Below are 17365 nucleotides of genomic sequence, written 5' to 3'. Positions count from 1 at the left end.
AGTCTGTGTTACCTTGGAGAATGACTTTCTTCCCAGCAGTCAGTTACCCAGCCCCAGGCTCCCTGACGCTGAGGGTCCTTGGCGCCCTCCTGGCCCCTCATTGTCTATTTCCCTGTGTTCTCTCCCGTGCTGACCGGCCCCTGGCAGCGAGGCGTCCACGAAATCCGAGAGATCAGACAGTTCCACTTCACGGGCTGGCCGGACCATGGGGTCCCCTACCACGCCACTGGGCTGCTGGGCTTTGTCCGGCAGGTGAAATCCAAGAGCCCGCCCAACGCAGGCCCTTTGGTGGTGCACTGCAGGTGAGTGGGGGCCGAGTGAGGGCAGTGGGTGCGAGCCCCCTTGGGGTGATGGAAATGTTTGGGAACTAGACAGAGGCGATGGTCGCACAGCATTGCAAGGGTGCCAGGCGCCACTGAGTTGTACACCTTCTGGTGGTCGTTCCACGTTCTGTGAATTTCACCCCAGCAAGGATCTAAGAGGAAGCAGCAGCGGGGTCCCTTCTGCCCCCGCTTACTGAGCCCCCCTCTCCGGGCAGTGCTGGTGCGGGCAGGACCGGCTGTTTCATCGTCATTGACATCATGCTGGACATGGCCGAGCGGGAAGGAGTGGTGGACATCTACAACTGCGTGCGGGAGCTGCGGTCTCGGAGGGTGAACATGGTGCAGACCGAGGTAGTGAACCCGTGTCCCCCATCTCCTCCCCCCCACCCCGCGTCCATGCCCGCCCAGCCTCAGGCCCCGCCCCCGCCGCCCACGTCCCAGGGCCAAGGGGCAGGTGGGGATGGGGGGCGGACAGAAGTCGTGGTTCTGTTTTCAGAAACCCCCAGCAGAAAAGGCAAGGCACGTGGCCATCCTTTCTTCCCACCCTCCTCCTTCCTTCCTTTTCTTTCTTCTCTCATAAACACATGAAAAAGGCCAGGAGTCTGCCAGGTAACAGAATCTGCTCCCCAAGCCCAGCTTTCCCCTTGCTTCTGCGTCAAGGGTCCCGGTCGAGGCTCCGCTTTGAAGCCTTCAGGATTTCAATACTGTTTCTTTTTATTGTGTCTTTTAAACTAGCTGGTAACCAGAGCGAGACCACCCCTGAGAATAGGCAGGCATTTGCAGAGTGATTTTTAAGGGTAATCTCTGTGCATTTCCTTCTCTTCTGACTGTACTTAAAAATTCTGTCCAGTGAGTGGCCTGGCATCATGGGAATTTGCCCACTTTCTGGAAGCAGTCTGGAACTTCTCTAAATTAGAATTCAAGGTGTTTCAGGAACTTAAGTGTTTGAGAAAAAGTATCCCACCCTGCTCCTAGGAAATTAATGTTTTTACTAAGTCGCTTTAGTCGTGTTCAACCGTATGCGACCCCATGAACTATAGCCCACCAAGCTCCTCTGTCCATGGGATTCTCCAGGCAAGATTACTGAAGTCAGTGGCCATTCCCTTCTCCAGGGGACCTCCCTGACCCAGGGATCGAACCCACATCTCTAACGTCTCCTGCATTGACAGGTGGTTTCTCTACCACTAGTACCACCTGGGAAGCCCCAGTGTCTGAGTGGTTTCCATCAGTGTGTTGAAGCCTTCTGCACTGAGCCCCTGCTTACCTCTCCTCCCGCTGGCCTCCGCATATGGCCAGTCACTAATGCCTGCCCTTCCTTTGGAGGGGGACAGGATTACTGGCCCTGGGACAGCCCACTCAGAGCGGCCAGGTCCCTTCCCCAGCCTCTCTCCAGAAGGAAGGCGTGCTCTGTGATGGGTGAACCATTGTTCTCTGGTCCACGAGGGGCTACCTCCCCTCCTCCTCTGGTTCCTGGGAGTTACCTTGGTTTCTCTGCTTCCCCAGGAGCAGTACGTGTTCATCCACGATGCCATTCTGGAAGCCTGTCTCTGCGGGGACACCTCAGTGCCCGCTTCCCAGGTCAGGTCTCTCTACTATGACATGAACAAGCTGGACCCACAGACCAATTCGAGCCAGATCAAGGAGGAATTCCGGGTAGGTCGTGCTAAAGGGACAAGGCTGTGACCTTGCTCCTAAGAAGAACCTCAGAGTCGGTTCCAGAACCCTTGAGCCCTCTCAGCCTCAGCACTGTTGACGCTGGGGGCTCAGTTGTCCGTGGCCACGGGGCTGTTCTGTCGGGTGTTCAGTGGCATCCCTGGCCGCTGCCCACTGAATGCCTGAGCCCTGCCCCCCTACACACCACCCTGACAGCCAGACCATGTGCTGATGTAGTTAGTGTCCCCACATCAAGATCCACTGGTCTAGCAGAGCCAGGCCCTCCCCGCCCCTACCCCTGCTCAGGTAGCAGATGTCAGACAAACCCACAGTGTAACCCCGACGGCTAGACCAAGCCAGGCACATTCAGGGTGCTTGCTGGCAAGAGTGCACGTGTTCTAAGTCGTTCAGTCGTGTCCGAGTCTTTTGGACCCCATGGACTGTAGCCCACCAGGCTCCTCTGTCCATGGGATTCTCCAGGCAAGGATACTGGAGTGGGTTGCCCTGCCTTCCTCCAGAGGATCTTCCCGGCCCAGGGATCAAACTCGCATCTGTTAGGTCTCCCGCATTCGCAGGCAGGTTCTTTACCACTAGTGCCCCCCGAGTGCCCTGTGCCATTTCTCATGCTTGCCTTGGGTCTGAATGCACCTGATTCCACACCTAACTCCAGCCTGACCCCTGCCAACCTCTTCCTCCAAACCCCGGTGTCCAGTCCTAGCTGGACTCATTGGCACCTGATCTGGCATACGCACAGCAGTCCTTGTGTCTGATGGGCTCTGCCCGTGCACAGAGTCCTGAAGACTAAAGAGGAAATAAAAATCTCATTGTGTAAGTGGGGTCCAGGAAGTGGGAAGTGGGGCTGTCAGCTGCAGGACACAGGGGGTCCCCTGAGGTCTGCACACAAGACGGGGTTCTCTTCCCGAGCGTGCCTGCTCTGTCCCCCAGACCCTGAACATGGTGACGCCAACCCTGCGCGTGGAAGACTGCAGCATCGCGCTCCTGCCCCGTAACCATGAGAAGAACCGCTGCATGGACATCCTGCCGCCTGACCGCTGCCTGCCCTTCCTCATCACCATCGACGGCGAGAGCAGCAACTACATCAATGCGGCCCTTATGGACGTGAGCCCCCCAACCCCCGCACCCCCTCCCTGGGCAGGACACGGCGGGATGTTCCTTTAGGGGCAGCACCTCTCCCTGGTTTCCTTTAAAGCCGTGAACTGTGTTTTCAGCGAAGTGCACTTCTGCCTCCATATCTGCTTCTGTGTTGGGACCGACGTTCTTGGTCTCTGGAAGACCCCAGTCCAGGAGGACTGATAAATAAGGGGTGTGTCAGCGGGGCTCTGAGCACTTCAATTTTTTAACCTGCTGGCCAGAGAGCAAGAGACAGCTATTAAGTCAGGAAGGCAGTGAAGTGGGATAATATGGTTTGCAGCATTATTTTAGTTCCCATTCCTCCTAATTTAGGCAGTAATTAACATGGGGGAGAAATTGCCTGTCAGCACAGATAGTACACAACCCATTACCTCCTGTCAGTCTATTTACTTCTAACTGAATAAGCATTTGCTATTCAATTGATAGGAAAAGTGAATGGGGATTTTCAGTGCTAATGCAGAAATTTTAATTCTATTGGTGCGATATCGGTAAAAAGGTATTTAAGCTTGTCTGACGCTCTGCAGAGCTGTCAAAAGCGTGTGTGTCCTTGGATGGCAGGAATAAGTAACACCATCTCACACATTTAAACAATAAGCGCACAGATTTTAGGAGAAACGGAACTATCTTAATCATGCATATTTTAAAGTAAAGTTAAATTTTCTCCATTAAATTAGTTATGTGTAGAGTCGACATTGCCTTTCTACCAGAAATACCAAACAAATTGTAGGAGGTACTTATTAAGTTTTCTGAGTATCAAAGTGAGGTGACTTTAGCATTGTTTTTCTGCAGATGAGTCTATTTTTGGCCTGTTTTGGCATGGACCATGGTGATAGAATTCACCAGTTGTTAAATATGTTCAGTGTTTTGTGTCACGAGCTCCCATGTGTACAAAATAACTTTGCTCCCTCCTGTCGCGTTCTCCCGGGTCCATTTGGATCTCTCTTGTTTTCATCTGCAGAGCTATAAACAGCCCTCGGCTTTCATAGTCACCCAGCATCCTCTGCCAAACACGGTGAAAGACTTCTGGAGGCTGGTCCTGGATTATCACTGCACGTCTGTGGTGATGCTAAACGACGTGGACCCTGCCCAGGTGAGATGCATGGACTGCGGCCGCCAGAGCCCGGCCCACGGTCCGGTCTGTGTTTTCTGTGTTTGCACATCAAGAATGCAGTCTCCTGGCAGCAGGTTACAAACCCCAGGCGAGGACAGGGAGGCAAAGATGCCTGTGTTACAAACCAGACGGGGGACTTCCCTGGCAGTCCAGTGGTTAAGACTGCACCTTCCAATGCAGGGGCTGTGGGTTCGATCCCTGGTCGGGGAGCTCAGATCCCACATGACTCATGATGAAAAAAAACAAAATATAAAACAGAAGCAATGTTGTAAAAAAAAAACTCAGTGAAGAGTTTAAAAATAGTCTGCACACACACACATAAAAAAAAACTTTACAAAAAATAATAAAAATCAGGTGTAATTAGGGATGGCAGCAGAAAATAGTCTGAGACCAAAAAGATGGACTGAACTCAGAGACCGTGTGAGTGACGGGGAAACAGAGGGTCATAATCTGGGCTGTTCTCAAAGGATGGAAATGCTGACTGGAGAGAGATGCAGGGTAACAGGCAGTCAGGACTGACCCGGGGGCTGAAGGACATAGAGCAAGCCAACCAGAGACGATGAGAAAGGCCGTCAACCTCTAACACAGCCCCGGATCCGGGCTGGGAGTGTCTCCGAGCCTCCTGGCATGGCCCACCCTGAGCCCACAGGTGGCAGTTGGCCTAGCAGGGTGAAAAGAGTGGAGACTTTTTCATATCTAAGGGATAGCAATTACTTTTGTCAACTCTTTGGTAAAGATATATTAAAGAGAAATGAAACCGAGACTGGAAGATAAGGAAAACTGAGAATGATGAACGTGATTTGTTCGTAGCTCCTCTTCTTATACATAGAGAGATAGAACTGGGCGGTGGTGACTCAGTATTAGTAATGGGGTTAGAAGGATTTTCCTAAAGGGAATTGTCAGGCCAGAGTGAGCTTGGGGGCCCTGGGAGCTGGATTTATCACTTTAGGGCCTGGCTATTCTAGTCACGGGCTGACCTGCCGTGACAGAGGCCCTTGTGGGAAGTTTGAACTTGGTGTGTTGTAAGAATAAACTTGTTCTGGAATGGAATTAATTTACTGTCTCACAGAGACAAATTAAAAAAAAAAAATGAAAGTCTGACATATTGCAGCAGCCAAAGTGGACAAAAATTTTCCTTCCTAAAATCCACTTTATTGTCATCAATCTGCCAAAAATGCCATGGACCTTCACTTCAGTCCTGTAATGCTTTTCATTGCATTTGAAACAATGCATTGTCTCGTTAAGGCTGTAGCCCAAAAGCTAGTTAATGAAATAATAATGATCGTGCTTGTCCTCATCTAGTCCTTTTTACTTACGGAGCTTAAATATTTCAGTAGTCTTCCATGGTGATCTTCTCCTCTCCGAAGAATGGGTGGCAACCATTTATAAAAACAAGCAGACACCACAGCTGGGGACCCTCCGTGACACAACCAGAAGTAGGACCGAGGGTTCAGGTTTCTAACTCACAATACCACACGTGCGGCTCCACTCATTCAGGGTTGCTTAGTCACAGACAGAGGCTAAGCGAGTGTTCCCTCTTCAGAATCATTTTTTTCCCCTAATGTGAATACTGAAATGCAGTGATAGACTGGTTTTTTTTTCTACCGTATGAGTGAACCAGATCAGTGGTTTACACACGTTCTTTCTGGACGACACTGTTGAATTCTAAAGCATGTTAGTCACTCAGCCGTGAACTCAGACAGTAAAGAATCTGCCTGCAATGCAGGAGACCTGGGTTCGATCCCTGGGTCGGGAATATCCCCTGGAGGAGGGACTGGCTACTCATTCCAGTGTCCTTGCCTGGAGAATCCCATGGACAGAGGAGCCCGGCAGCTACAGTCCATGGGGTCACAAAATATCGGACATGACTAAGCAACTAACGCTTGAATTCTAAAGTCGCGTCCTAACCCACAGTTGTCTGGGCTCTTACCGAGCCTTGGCTTCCCCGGTGGGAGAGACCAAGGTCCCCATCCCGCTCAGCAGATGGAGCTGGTGCTGGTTTGGAGAAAGGATGCTCTTGGGATTCGGCCTTTTAGAGAGCACTAAACGGAGCATTTGAACTGAAAGTCTCTGCAATCACGCAAGAATAGCACTCAGCTGCTTTAAGTATTTATAGGCCCAGTTCATGGACGTGTTATGCACTATTTAAGCCATTTTCCGCACGGTTTCCTTGGGCAGGATGCAGAATGCCATAATCCAGGGGCCCGCGCCAGCCGGGCCATTCGTGTTTCTCTGGTGAAAGTGACGAGCTTTAGATTGAGGGCTGAATTGGGAGGACGAACAGAAAGTAAGGCTGGCTCCGTCAGGAGAGAACGGGCAGGACAGTTCAGATGTGCATGCTAGGGCTTCTCTTCCCAACTCAGCTTCCCATCATATGCCTGTTAATTTTAACATGGGTACCCTGGGGGTCAAAGAGAAAATAAACTTCAGCAAGCTGTCTTTTGACAAGGCAGTTTTATAACTTGTCACCGGGAAGCTCTGGTGAGGAAGGAAAAATTTCGTGGAAACAATATCTTTTTTTAAGTTTATATTTATTATATAGTTGTGTGCTTAGTCACTCAGTTGTGTCCAACTCTTTGCAACCCCATGGACTGTAGCCCACCAGGCTCCTCTGTCCATAGAGATTATCCAGACAAGAATACTGGAGTGGGTTGCCATGCCCTCCTCCAGGGGATCTTCCCCACCCAGGGATCAAACGCAGGTCTCCCATACTGCAGGCAGATTCTTTACCAACTGAGCCACCAGGAAAGCTCTTTATATAGTTAGTTATTTTTATTTTTAACTGTGCTGGGTCTTCGTTGCTGCTAGGACTTTCTCTAGTTGCCGTGAGCTGGGGCTGATCTTTAGTTGCAGTGCACGGGCTTCTCACTGATGGCTTCTCTAGTTGCTGAGCACAGGCTCTAGGGTGCATGGGCTTCAGTAGTTTCGGCTCCCAGGCTCTAGAGCACAGGCTCAATAGTTGTGGCATGGGGGCTTAGTTTGCTTCACGGTATATGGCATCTTCCTGACCTAGGGATCGAATCCGTATCTCCTACATTGGCAGGTGGATTCTTTACTGCTGAGCCACCTGGGAAGCCCAGAAGCCTTATTTTCAAATAAATAAATGTAATTTCTAAAATACTATAGACTCAGCTCATGCAAAAAGGACCCTTAGTTGTCCTACTTTCCTTCTTGATCATGAAATTCAAACCTTTAGCTTCTGTAACAGAGGGAGGGAGATGTCTTTGTTTGATCCACTGGAAACCATCTTGCAATCTTGGATATAAATCAACCTTTGTAACCTTCCATGATGAAATTTTAGATCCTTTGGAAAAGTCATCAGAAAAAGGAATTTCAGGCAGTAGATTCTCACCTTCATTGTACATCATTCTGCTTAAAATGAGATGTTTTCATCTACTCTTGGCTCAGAAGAAAGAGACTGTAAAATAATGAAGTGTTATCCTCTTGCCCTGCCCCCCAGCCATTTGTCCCTCTGGTAAATTGGAAAAAAAGAGTTAAATGCTGCTCCCAAAACATCATTGCATACCAAGTCCCCAAAGAAGCTTCATTTCAGACATTAAGTAGGGTCTCAGAGCTTTAGAAGGCTTCCCAGGTGACTCAGTGGTAAAGAACCTGCCTGCCAATACAAGAGATGTAAGAGATGTGGGTTCGATCCCTGGGTTGGGAAGATTCCTTGGAGGAGGGCAGAGTAACCCACTCAACAGAGCCTCTCGGGCTACATCTGTGGGGTTGCAAAGAGTCAGACACAACTGAACAACTGAGCATGCATGCATGCCTGCAGAGCTTTAGAACAGATTTGTGATAACAGACAGGGGTTTTTCTCACCTGTCTCCCAAGTTCAGTGTTGCTGCAGGGCAGTGGCAGTGACATCTGCCATCGTGCCTGGCACCCTGCCTGCCACACTCGTCAGCTGCTCCACGTTTCAGCAGAACTCCTGGTTCCCCGGTGTCACCAATACCTGGAGCGTGAGACGCTAGGAAATTGAGTTTTTAATTGAAGCCCAAAGCGGTTACTCTTATTCCGCCATGTTTCCTAAGTCTAAGCTGGGAGGGTTTGGGCAGAGCGTGAGAAAATGCAACCCAACACTGTTATCAGTATTTTGTCACTAAACAGCCCTGTTCTCAAAGTGATTACAAACTACTAGGTGGGCCCAGATGGAAGGCTGGAGACTGGGGTGTCAAGTGGGTCATCTCAAATGTCTTTGCTTTTGTAACGGCAGCTCAGGGCATCTCCCCAGGGCTGGAAAAGAGTGCCTTTCAGCAGCAAAAGAGATCTTACAGCGATGGTATTCAGTAGTGCCCACGTGACCTCCTTGGGAGGCAGAATTCCTCGTGGCTTAGTGATGCTTTCACAGAAAATAGAGAAAAAAGTACTAGATGGACGGGGGAATTAAGGGCTCAGCCAACAAGAAAGTCAACAGGTCAACTGGGGGGAAGGAAAAGAGAAAGGAAATGAAGTGAATGAGGGGTGTTGGGGCCTGATGTTGGTAGTGACCTTATCCAGACGTGAGCAGTAAATGTATTTGGACCATTAACCTCACGTTTCTGTGTTTTGAATCCAGTTGTGTCCACAGTACTGGCCAGAGAACGGAGTCCACCGACATGGCCCCATCCAGGTGGAGTTTGTTTCTGCTGACCTGGAAGAAGACATCATCAGTAGGATATTCCGAATCTACAACGCAGCGCGAGTAAGATCCGCAACCACCACGGCTGGTGTTGCGGTTTCATTATTTTCTCATCAATTGACTGGGTAGATGGTCTGGGTCAGTCAGTGTTCTGGGAGCCTGAAGGCCCATCTAGGAGTCTGTGAACAAAACAACGTTCCCTGACCCTGTGGAGCTTACGTTCTAAAGGGAGGAGACAGGAGAGGATGGACACAAAGATTGCCTGCTAGATTTGCTAGAAGGTACTGTGTGCTGTAGGAGAAAAATGGGAAAGCAGAAGGTGCCAGGCCTGGACCAGAGTGTGAGCAGAGGGGCCGTATGAATGCAGCCTGGCGGGCGTGAGGGGTAGCCACGTGCTCTCGTGCAGTTGGCTTTAGGGGCAGAAATGACAGTCAGTGCAAAGGCCCTGAGGTGGGGGGATTGTCTGGTGAGTCCCATAACAGCAAGGTGGCTGATGTGTCCACAGCCCAGGAGGAGAAGGCGGGAGTAGCTGCTGGGGCCAAGGTTGGGGTCCAGGGGGCAGAGGTCACATAGGGCCTGCAGGCCACCACCAGGATTGGGGCTTCCGCGCTGAAGTAAAGGAGGTGCCATCACAGGGTCCCGAGTGAAAGAGTCTTGTGCTCTAATCGAGCTTTTAGAAGGCACGCTCTGGCGTCTGTGCTGAGGACAGACAGTGAGAGAGCGGGTCAGCAGGCTGTTGTAATAATCCAGGTGGGAAAGGACAAGGGTAGACAGAGTGGCAGTGGCCAGGGGAGGTGGAGGGACTCTGATACATTCTGGCCTCAGAGCCAGTAGGATAGGATGGGCTGATCGGTTGGATCCCAGGGACTCACGAGCAGCTCTCAGCGTGTTGGTCCTGAGAACTGGATGGAACAGACATTAACCAGGTTAGGAAAAGCTGCGCAGGTAAGATTGTTAGAGGTTGGAGCACACATGGACAGAAGGCAGGTCAGCTGGGTACATGCTGGGTTTGAAGTGACTGTTTGATGCCTGCACTGGAATATCGTGGAGACCTTGGAATCTGTAAGGGTGAAATTCAGGAGCAAGGTCTGGAGACCCAGATTGAGGACTCACTGGATGAGACTGAATGAAACCTTCAAGAGAGAAGTGGAGAAGAGAAAGGGAGCCAAGGACTGAGCCTGGGGCCTGCATCAGAAAGAGTCTGACAGGAAGGGAGGCCAAGAGCTGTGGGGTTTGGTGGGGGTACAGCCAGGAAGGAAACAAGAGTGATCCCCTGTGTCGGGTTCTACCGGCAGCCACAGAAGATTTAGCCCAAGAGAGTCAGACTAAAATCATGTGGCCTGGTTATTTCTTGACTCCTAAAATTCTATTTAAATCCTCCTGCCAGTGCAGGAGACTCAGGAGACACAGACACAGGTTCTGTTCAATCCCTGGGTCGGGAAGATGCCCTGGAGGAGGGCATGGCAACCCACTCCAATATTCTTGCCTGGAGAATCCCATGGACAGAGGAACCGGGTGGGCTTTAGTCCATGGGGTTGCATAGTTGGATATGACTGAGCAACTGAGCACATACACATAATTCTATTTAATTACAGTGAAAGATTAACTATTGATATCTTAGCAAGAGTCATGCCAGTGAGCAGAACCGTGTTATACTCCCAGGACACAGGGTGTCATCTGTAACACTCTGAACTCACAGACATTGCCACATCACAATTTATCCTTTACCTTTAGTTTACCTGTTATTAAAGTCCAGCCTATTTACCACTCTCAGCCCAGTATGGTCAGTGCTCAGGTCGTGTGCTGTTTTTCACACGGTGTTTGCAAAGCTGTGAGCATTCCACTTTGCTTCTGTCTTCCCTCCCATTGGAAACACCTGGTGTTTTATATCAGCTCGCGATTCAGACTCCTAACTCCTCGGTCCATAGATGGTCCATTCATTAACTACAGGCAGGCCCTCCTTCCCTCGGGCCCACTGGCATGAGGAGGTGGGGTCAGCGTGCGGGAGCTTGGCCCTGAGAGTAACGCCTGCTTTTTTTCTCTCCACTCCCCTCCGATCACCTGGCCCTCTGCAGCCCCAGGACGGGTACCGGATGGTGCAGCAGTTCCAGTTCCTAGGCTGGCCGATGTACAGGGACACGCCGGTGTCCAAGCGCTCCTTCCTGAAGCTCATCCGCCAGGTGGACAAGTGGCAGGAGGAGTACAATGGCGGGGAGGGACGCACGGTCGTGCACTGCCTGTGAGTACACACATCCACCAGACGGACACCAGCCCTAACGCCTCGGCTCACTGCCTCTTGTTCATTATAAACGGAGAAGAAGTAAGCAGATCTGGGCGACAGCTTAGTTTGCAGAAAACAAGCACATGTGCATTTTACCTTTGGAGGGAATGTCGCTGCTATAAATTGAGCCCCAACCTTGTGACTGGAAGCCACTGCCTCCCGAAAAAAATACCTGGGTGGGTTCAGTGAGCTCCTTCCAGCTCTTGAGAGCACGTTGTTAAGCTTCGGGGAATTTTCTGAGCTGGTTGTGAAACTGTTGGTAACCTGAAATCCTCAGCGGCAGACGTGTTTATGTCACAGACGTCAGCAAATGCCACAGTCAGGGGGCCCTCCCCGTTATGGCAGAACTGGTTTACCAGCGCACTCATTGGTGATTCTGTTGGATTTCATGACAGAGGTTTCAAAGGAACTGTTTCCTTCTTCTTTGTGGTTTTAAGAGAATTTTGTTTTGTTTGCCTGGGGACAGATATATATTGGGAAGATTTGGTTACAGCCAGGGTCTGCAGACTGGTCTCCAGACCAGCAATTTTAACAAGTGCTAAAATGGGAGATCCTTGGCTGCAGAATAATGGTTCCCAACCTTGGCTGCACATCTGGGGAGCTTTAAAAAACAAACAAACAAACAATGCCCAGGCCACAGCAAAACAATTAAATCCAGATCTCTGGGGGTGGGAAGACTGGGCAACAGGGCTTTTTTAACTCCCGGATTATTTCAGCGTGAGGCCGAGGTTGTGAGCTGTGGCTCGAGTCTGCGTGCTTTTCAAAGACCTTCACCTGCATCTTCTCATGGGCGAGGAGAGGAGCTAATCAACCAGCTGGAGGTGGCTCAATGGGCAGCGATTAGAAAGCCTGGCAGTCTGGGGAGATGGGGAGAGTCTGTGGACACTGAGTATGAGCTTCCTTCTCTTTTCAGTGGAGCGTTGTTAACAAGCTCCCAGGGAGCTCTCTCCCAAATTGAAGGGAAGACAAAGCTCTGCTTCGGGGACACTGACCCTGGTTATAGCAACCAGCATGGCCGAGGGCTCGTTGCTCTCTGCTCGCTGCCGTATCTTGCGAGATGCCCCACCCCCAGTCCCCACCCCGGATCTGGGAACCCAGGACTCTGCCAACTCTCAGCACCAAATGTGGCAGGAAACCGCTGTCCCCTCAGAAACAGTCTTATGAAGCAACCAACACCGGCCCTTCATTAGAAGTCCCCCAACTCCTCCCCTCCACCTTCCCCTTCTTTCTCAGGGACCCAGTTCATTAAAATCATCTCCACCGAAAAAGCGTCCAGAAGGATCAATGAACTGCTCCCATCCCCGTTTTTATTCCTCTACTTGCAGACTTAACTTCTGATCAGAAGGTCACCTGTGTGAGGTGATACAGCCCCGGCGAGGATAATCGACATTTTAGTGAGAGCTTGTATTCAATTGATTAGGTTTTCTTGGGGATGCAAAAATGGTTTGCAGTTACCGATTTCTGCATCAGGAGCCTGCTAGCCTCTGAAACTAGGAACATCACACTTCTAGAAGCTTCCTGACCAGGGCCAGCCCTGGGACCCAAATGGCTGCATCCCACATGTATTAAGTTCACCTTAAAAATGCATTCCGGTATACAGTAGGTGCAGACAAATACTGTTTGATTCCACTTATACAAGGTGTACCTAGAAGAGTCAGACTCATAGAGTCATAAAGTATTAGTCCCTCGGTAAGTGCCAGGGGTCGAGGATGGGGGAGAATGGGGAGCTAGTGTTTAATGGCGACAGAGTTTCAGTTTAGGAAGGTGAAAGTTTTCAGGCTATGGACGATGGTGAGTTGTACACTGTGAAGGTACTTAGTGCCACAGAACTGCACAGTTAAATACGGTTAAAATAGTATGTTTTATGTCATGTGACTTTTACCACAATAAAAAAAATTTTTTTTTAATCATAACAGAAAAAAGGAGGGGGCTACATCCCAGTAGTGGGAGATCTGAGGCCCCAGGAGGGACTTGGGGGGAAGATGCAAAGACCCATTAACTCACTGCACCTCGTAGACCACCATGTAGACACACTCTCCAAGGCACAGCTATGACCCCAGACTGAACAGTTCCACCCCCTGCCCACGGGATACCTAAGACAGTGGCTGTTCTCTCACCCAGTGGACACTGCGGGCACCTGCTGCTTCTGCCCTCCTGCCAGGCGAGCCCCCGGCCCCTTCTCCTGCTGAGAGATCCTGGACTTCTCCCTGGGAACCATCCTCCCCACAACTCTGAAGTCCCAGCTGTTGCCATGGGGCTGCCATTTACTCTCTCCATATCACGGGGGCAGGGCGTGAGACCCAGGCTGGGCTCAATGCTGACTGTTGTCAAGATTTTAAAATCTTAATCTAAGGTTTTTTAGTTGTAGGAACAGAGTTAGGTTAAATCGGTATCCTTCAGTTCAGGCCAGGAGACGTTGCTTTGACCCACAGGCAACCTGCTGTCCACCCCGCCGCCACCGAGATGAGACCTTCTTCCTATTCAGTATAGCGCAGTGCCACCTACTGGCCGTGGGCAGGGTATCCATTCCCGGGACGCCCTTCAGGGCTGTGAACTGGATGGTTCACAGAAAGCAAGCAGGGAATTCTTTTTCTTTATACACGTCTTCCAGCTAATAAAACTAGTCGAAATGGGTAGAATTAAGGTCTCATGCTTTTTCAACCCTTGATGAAAGTAATGGATGTAGACAGTGGTCATCGACAGCTGCTGAAAGCGTTAGATGAAAAGCCAGTGGAGGAGAAACAGTGAGGTGTCAATGCAGAGAGAGATAAGAGACTGAAGAGCAGAAGAGAAAATCCAGGAACAGCCACACCTCGGGGTCCCCTGACTCACAGCAGGGTCCCACAGCAGCACACCACCTGCAGGGCAGTGATCTCCCTTCTCACGCTACCCAGAGAGCATCTCCAGTGCATGCTGTCTTCAGTGCAGACTTGCAAAGGAAGACAACAGAGCTTCTACAGAAAATCTTCACCCGAAGGAGTAATCAGAGATGAGTTACGCAGGACACAGAACAGCGGCCGTAAAGGAAGACATTGGTAAATTGGGTCGTTAAAGCTGAGCACTCCCGTTCATCCAAGGAGCGTGGAAGCACAAGACGGGACACTGACATTTGCGCTCCATACATCTGACAAAGAATTCCTAGCCAGATGCCAAAGAACTGCTGAATTCCACAGGAAGAGGACAGACAATCCAACTGTTGGGCAAAATGCTTGATGAGAACTTCCTTTTTTCAAAAAAGAATATCCAAATAGCCAATAAGCATAGAAAAGGCATCATTAGTTTTCAGAATATGCATTAAAACACAGCAAAATTGGGTGCCCCTACATTCTCACCAGAATGTCTAAAATTTAAACAAATAAATGGTTCTGAGCGTTGGGAGACTGTGGAGTAACTGGACTCCCAAACACTGTTGGAACAAAGTAAGCACGTACAACCATTTTGGAGCCATTTAAATAGCACATGTGTGTGCGTGCATGTGTGCTAAGTCCTTTCAGTTGTGTCCAGCTCCTTGTAACCCTGTGGACTGTAGCCCACCAAGCTCCTCTGTCCATGGGATTCTCCAGGCAAGAATACTGGAGTGGGTGGCCATGCCCTCCTCCAGGGGATCTTCCCAACCCAGGCATCAAACCCATGTCTCTGTCTCCTGCATTGACAGATGGATTCTTTACTACTAGTGCCACCTGGGATGCCCTTTAACAACATTTACCAAAGCCAAATATAAATATATCCTCTGAGCTCTTCTGCTGTGAGGTCTGTGACTGCAAAAATGACTCATAAATGCAATAGGAGACGTGCTTATAGCAAACATACTCATAATATGGGAAACTGCAAACAGCCCAAACATTCGTCAGCTCCTAGATAAAGAAATTATGCAGTAGTACATCCACTCAATGGAATTATTCTCAGTAACATAAGAAGAAAAGGCTTCCCTACTGGCTCGGATGGTAAAGAACTGCCTGCAGTGCAGGAGACCCAGGCTCAATCCCTGGGTCCAGAAGATCCCCTGGAGAAGGGAACAGCTACCCACTCCAGTATTCTTGCCTGGAGAATTCCATGGACAGAGGAACCTGGCGGGCTGCAGTCCATGGGGGTCCCAAAGAGTTGGACACGACTGAGCAACTAACACACACAACGTAGGAGGGCAAACTGCTAATACGTGGGAGCTTCCCACACAGTTGATGTTAAACAAAATAAGCCAGACTCAGAGAGTATATGCTGTATGATGCCATGTGTACAGAATTCAAAAACAGACAAAAGAAACTAATGATGCCAGACCTGAGAACAGAGATTATCTTGAAGGTGTTGGTGGTTTTGGTGAGGAAGGAATATTGGGGAGAGGGGATCCAGGGGGCTGATCGTGGTCTGTATCTTGATCCAAATGGTAGTTAATCGTATATGCATTTGCAAAAGTTAACTGGAATCTATACTCAACCACTTGTGGACTTAATTGTAGGTATCTTATACTTTATTTAAAAAACTGATTTGGAACTTAAGCATGGGATGATCAAGCTGGCATTGGAACACAGTGATCAATCTTAAAATCACAAGACAAGGTGATATCCTATGCCTGCTTCCTAATGAAAGTTCACTTATAAAGTATATTTATCCAGAAAGAAAAAAATCCTGAATTTCTTATGAAACTCTGGAGCTAAATCCCAATTAACAGAAAGCACAGGATGAGAGATTGGTAGGTTAAATGATTCTCAGAGATGCAATGAATGAGAATAACCCAGAATGTGGGGCTGTCTGCAGGGAAAATGACCCCATTTCCTCAACAAATAAATTGCCAAGAGGAAACAATGAGACAGCAAAAAGAACCCACAGATTAAAATAAACTTGCAAGACTTGTCAACCGAATGCAGTGTGGACTTTGCTTGGATGAGGATTTGAAAAAGTCAACCGTAAGAAAAAGTCTTAAATAACATGGGAAATTTGGACAGTACCTAGAAATTTGATTCCATTAAACTGTAGTGTTTATTTTAGGTGTAATAACAATGGTATGGGAGAAGGCAATGGCACCCCACTCCAGTACTTTTGCCTGGAAAATCCATGGGTCGCTAAGAGTCAGACACGACTGAGTGACTTCACTTTCACTTTTTACTTCCATGCATTGGAGAAGGAAATGGCAACCCACTCCAGTATTCTTGCCTGGAGAATCCCAGGGATGGGGTAGCCTGGTGGGCTGTTGTCTATGGGGTCGCACGGAGTCGGACACGACTGAAGCAACTTAGCAGCAGCAGCAGCAGCAACAATGGTATTGTGTTTATTTAAAAAAAAAAAAAAAAGTCCTTTACATCCTTGGAAAAGTGGTTGATTCCAGAGCTGGTACAAGGGAGAAGTTACAGGACCAGTTAGAAAATCTCATGGTTCTAGAAAGTAAGGATGTGCTTGAAAAAGGTTGGAGGAACCAGCCTGATGGAGCTCCTACTGGCCAAAGCCAGAACAATTTCAGCAACAAAATAAACATGGATACTTATTTTAGCTCAAAGAAATGAAATTGATATGTATAAGTCTAAAGTGACATAAATAATAGAAATAAATAAGCAAATAAATTTTCAAACAGTGCCTGAGAGTTCTCTCTTTAGAGCAGGATGTAGAAGGAAAGAAGGACATGGAAACCAATTAGACAGATGTCAGAGACGTCACTTTGCTGACAAAGGTCCGTAGAGACAAAGCTGTGGTCTTTCCAGGAGTCATGTATGGATATGAGCGTTGGACCATAAAGAAGGCTAAGCGCCCAAGAATTGATGCTTTGAAACTGTGGTGCTGCAGAAGACTCTTGAGAGTCCCTTAGACAGCAAGGAGATCAAACCTAAAGGAAATCAACCTTGACTATTCATTGGAAGGACTGATGGTGAAGCTGAAGCTCCAATACTTTGGCCATCTGATGCGAAAAGCTGACTCATTAGAAAAGATCCTGATTCTGAGAAGGACTGAAGGCAGGAAGAGAAAGGGACAAGAGGATGAGATGGTTGGTTGACATTACGGCTCAATGGATGTAAGTTTGACCAAATTCAGGGAGATGGTGAAGGACAGGGAAGCCTGACATGCTGCAGTTCGTGGGATTGAAAAGAGTTGGACACGACTTAATGACTGAACAAGCAGCGCAGTGAACACTGTTGCAGACAGGATCCCTAAATGGGCACTAATAACAGCGGATGAAGCTTTGAGGAGAACAAGATAGTTACATAATCCCAGTGTATTTTTCCCAAGATACTTAT

General features: G+C 49.0%; 1 protein-coding gene across 7 annotated transcripts in view; it reads left to right on the top strand.

Annotated features, from left to right (window-relative positions):
- Positions 1-17365, top strand: part of PTPRM (protein tyrosine phosphatase receptor type M) — a 661882-nt gene that overhangs the window by 634308 nt on the left and 10209 nt on the right. For all 7 annotated transcript variants that reach the window (XM_006044986.4, XM_044934694.2, XM_025273106.3 and 4 more), the window contains 7 exons: positions 148-302; positions 539-674; positions 1827-1976; positions 2922-3095; positions 4087-4218; positions 8801-8926; positions 10939-11102. In XM_006044986.4, the coding sequence (XP_006045048.1) occupies positions 148-302; positions 539-674; positions 1827-1976; positions 2922-3095; positions 4087-4218; positions 8801-8926; positions 10939-11102 (1037 nt within the window). The remainder of the gene's footprint in view (positions 1-147; positions 303-538; positions 675-1826; positions 1977-2921; positions 3096-4086; positions 4219-8800; positions 8927-10938; positions 11103-17365) is intronic.

The sequence above is a fragment of the Bubalus bubalis genome, chromosome 22 (genome assembly GCF_019923935.1).
Source record: "Bubalus bubalis isolate 160015118507 breed Murrah chromosome 22, NDDB_SH_1, whole genome shotgun sequence".
NCBI classification, from domain to species: Eukaryota; Metazoa; Chordata; class Mammalia; order Artiodactyla; family Bovidae; genus Bubalus; species Bubalus bubalis.
The sequence above is the reverse complement of the archived record's forward strand: the minus strand, read 5'-3'. Positions and strand labels throughout refer to the sequence as shown.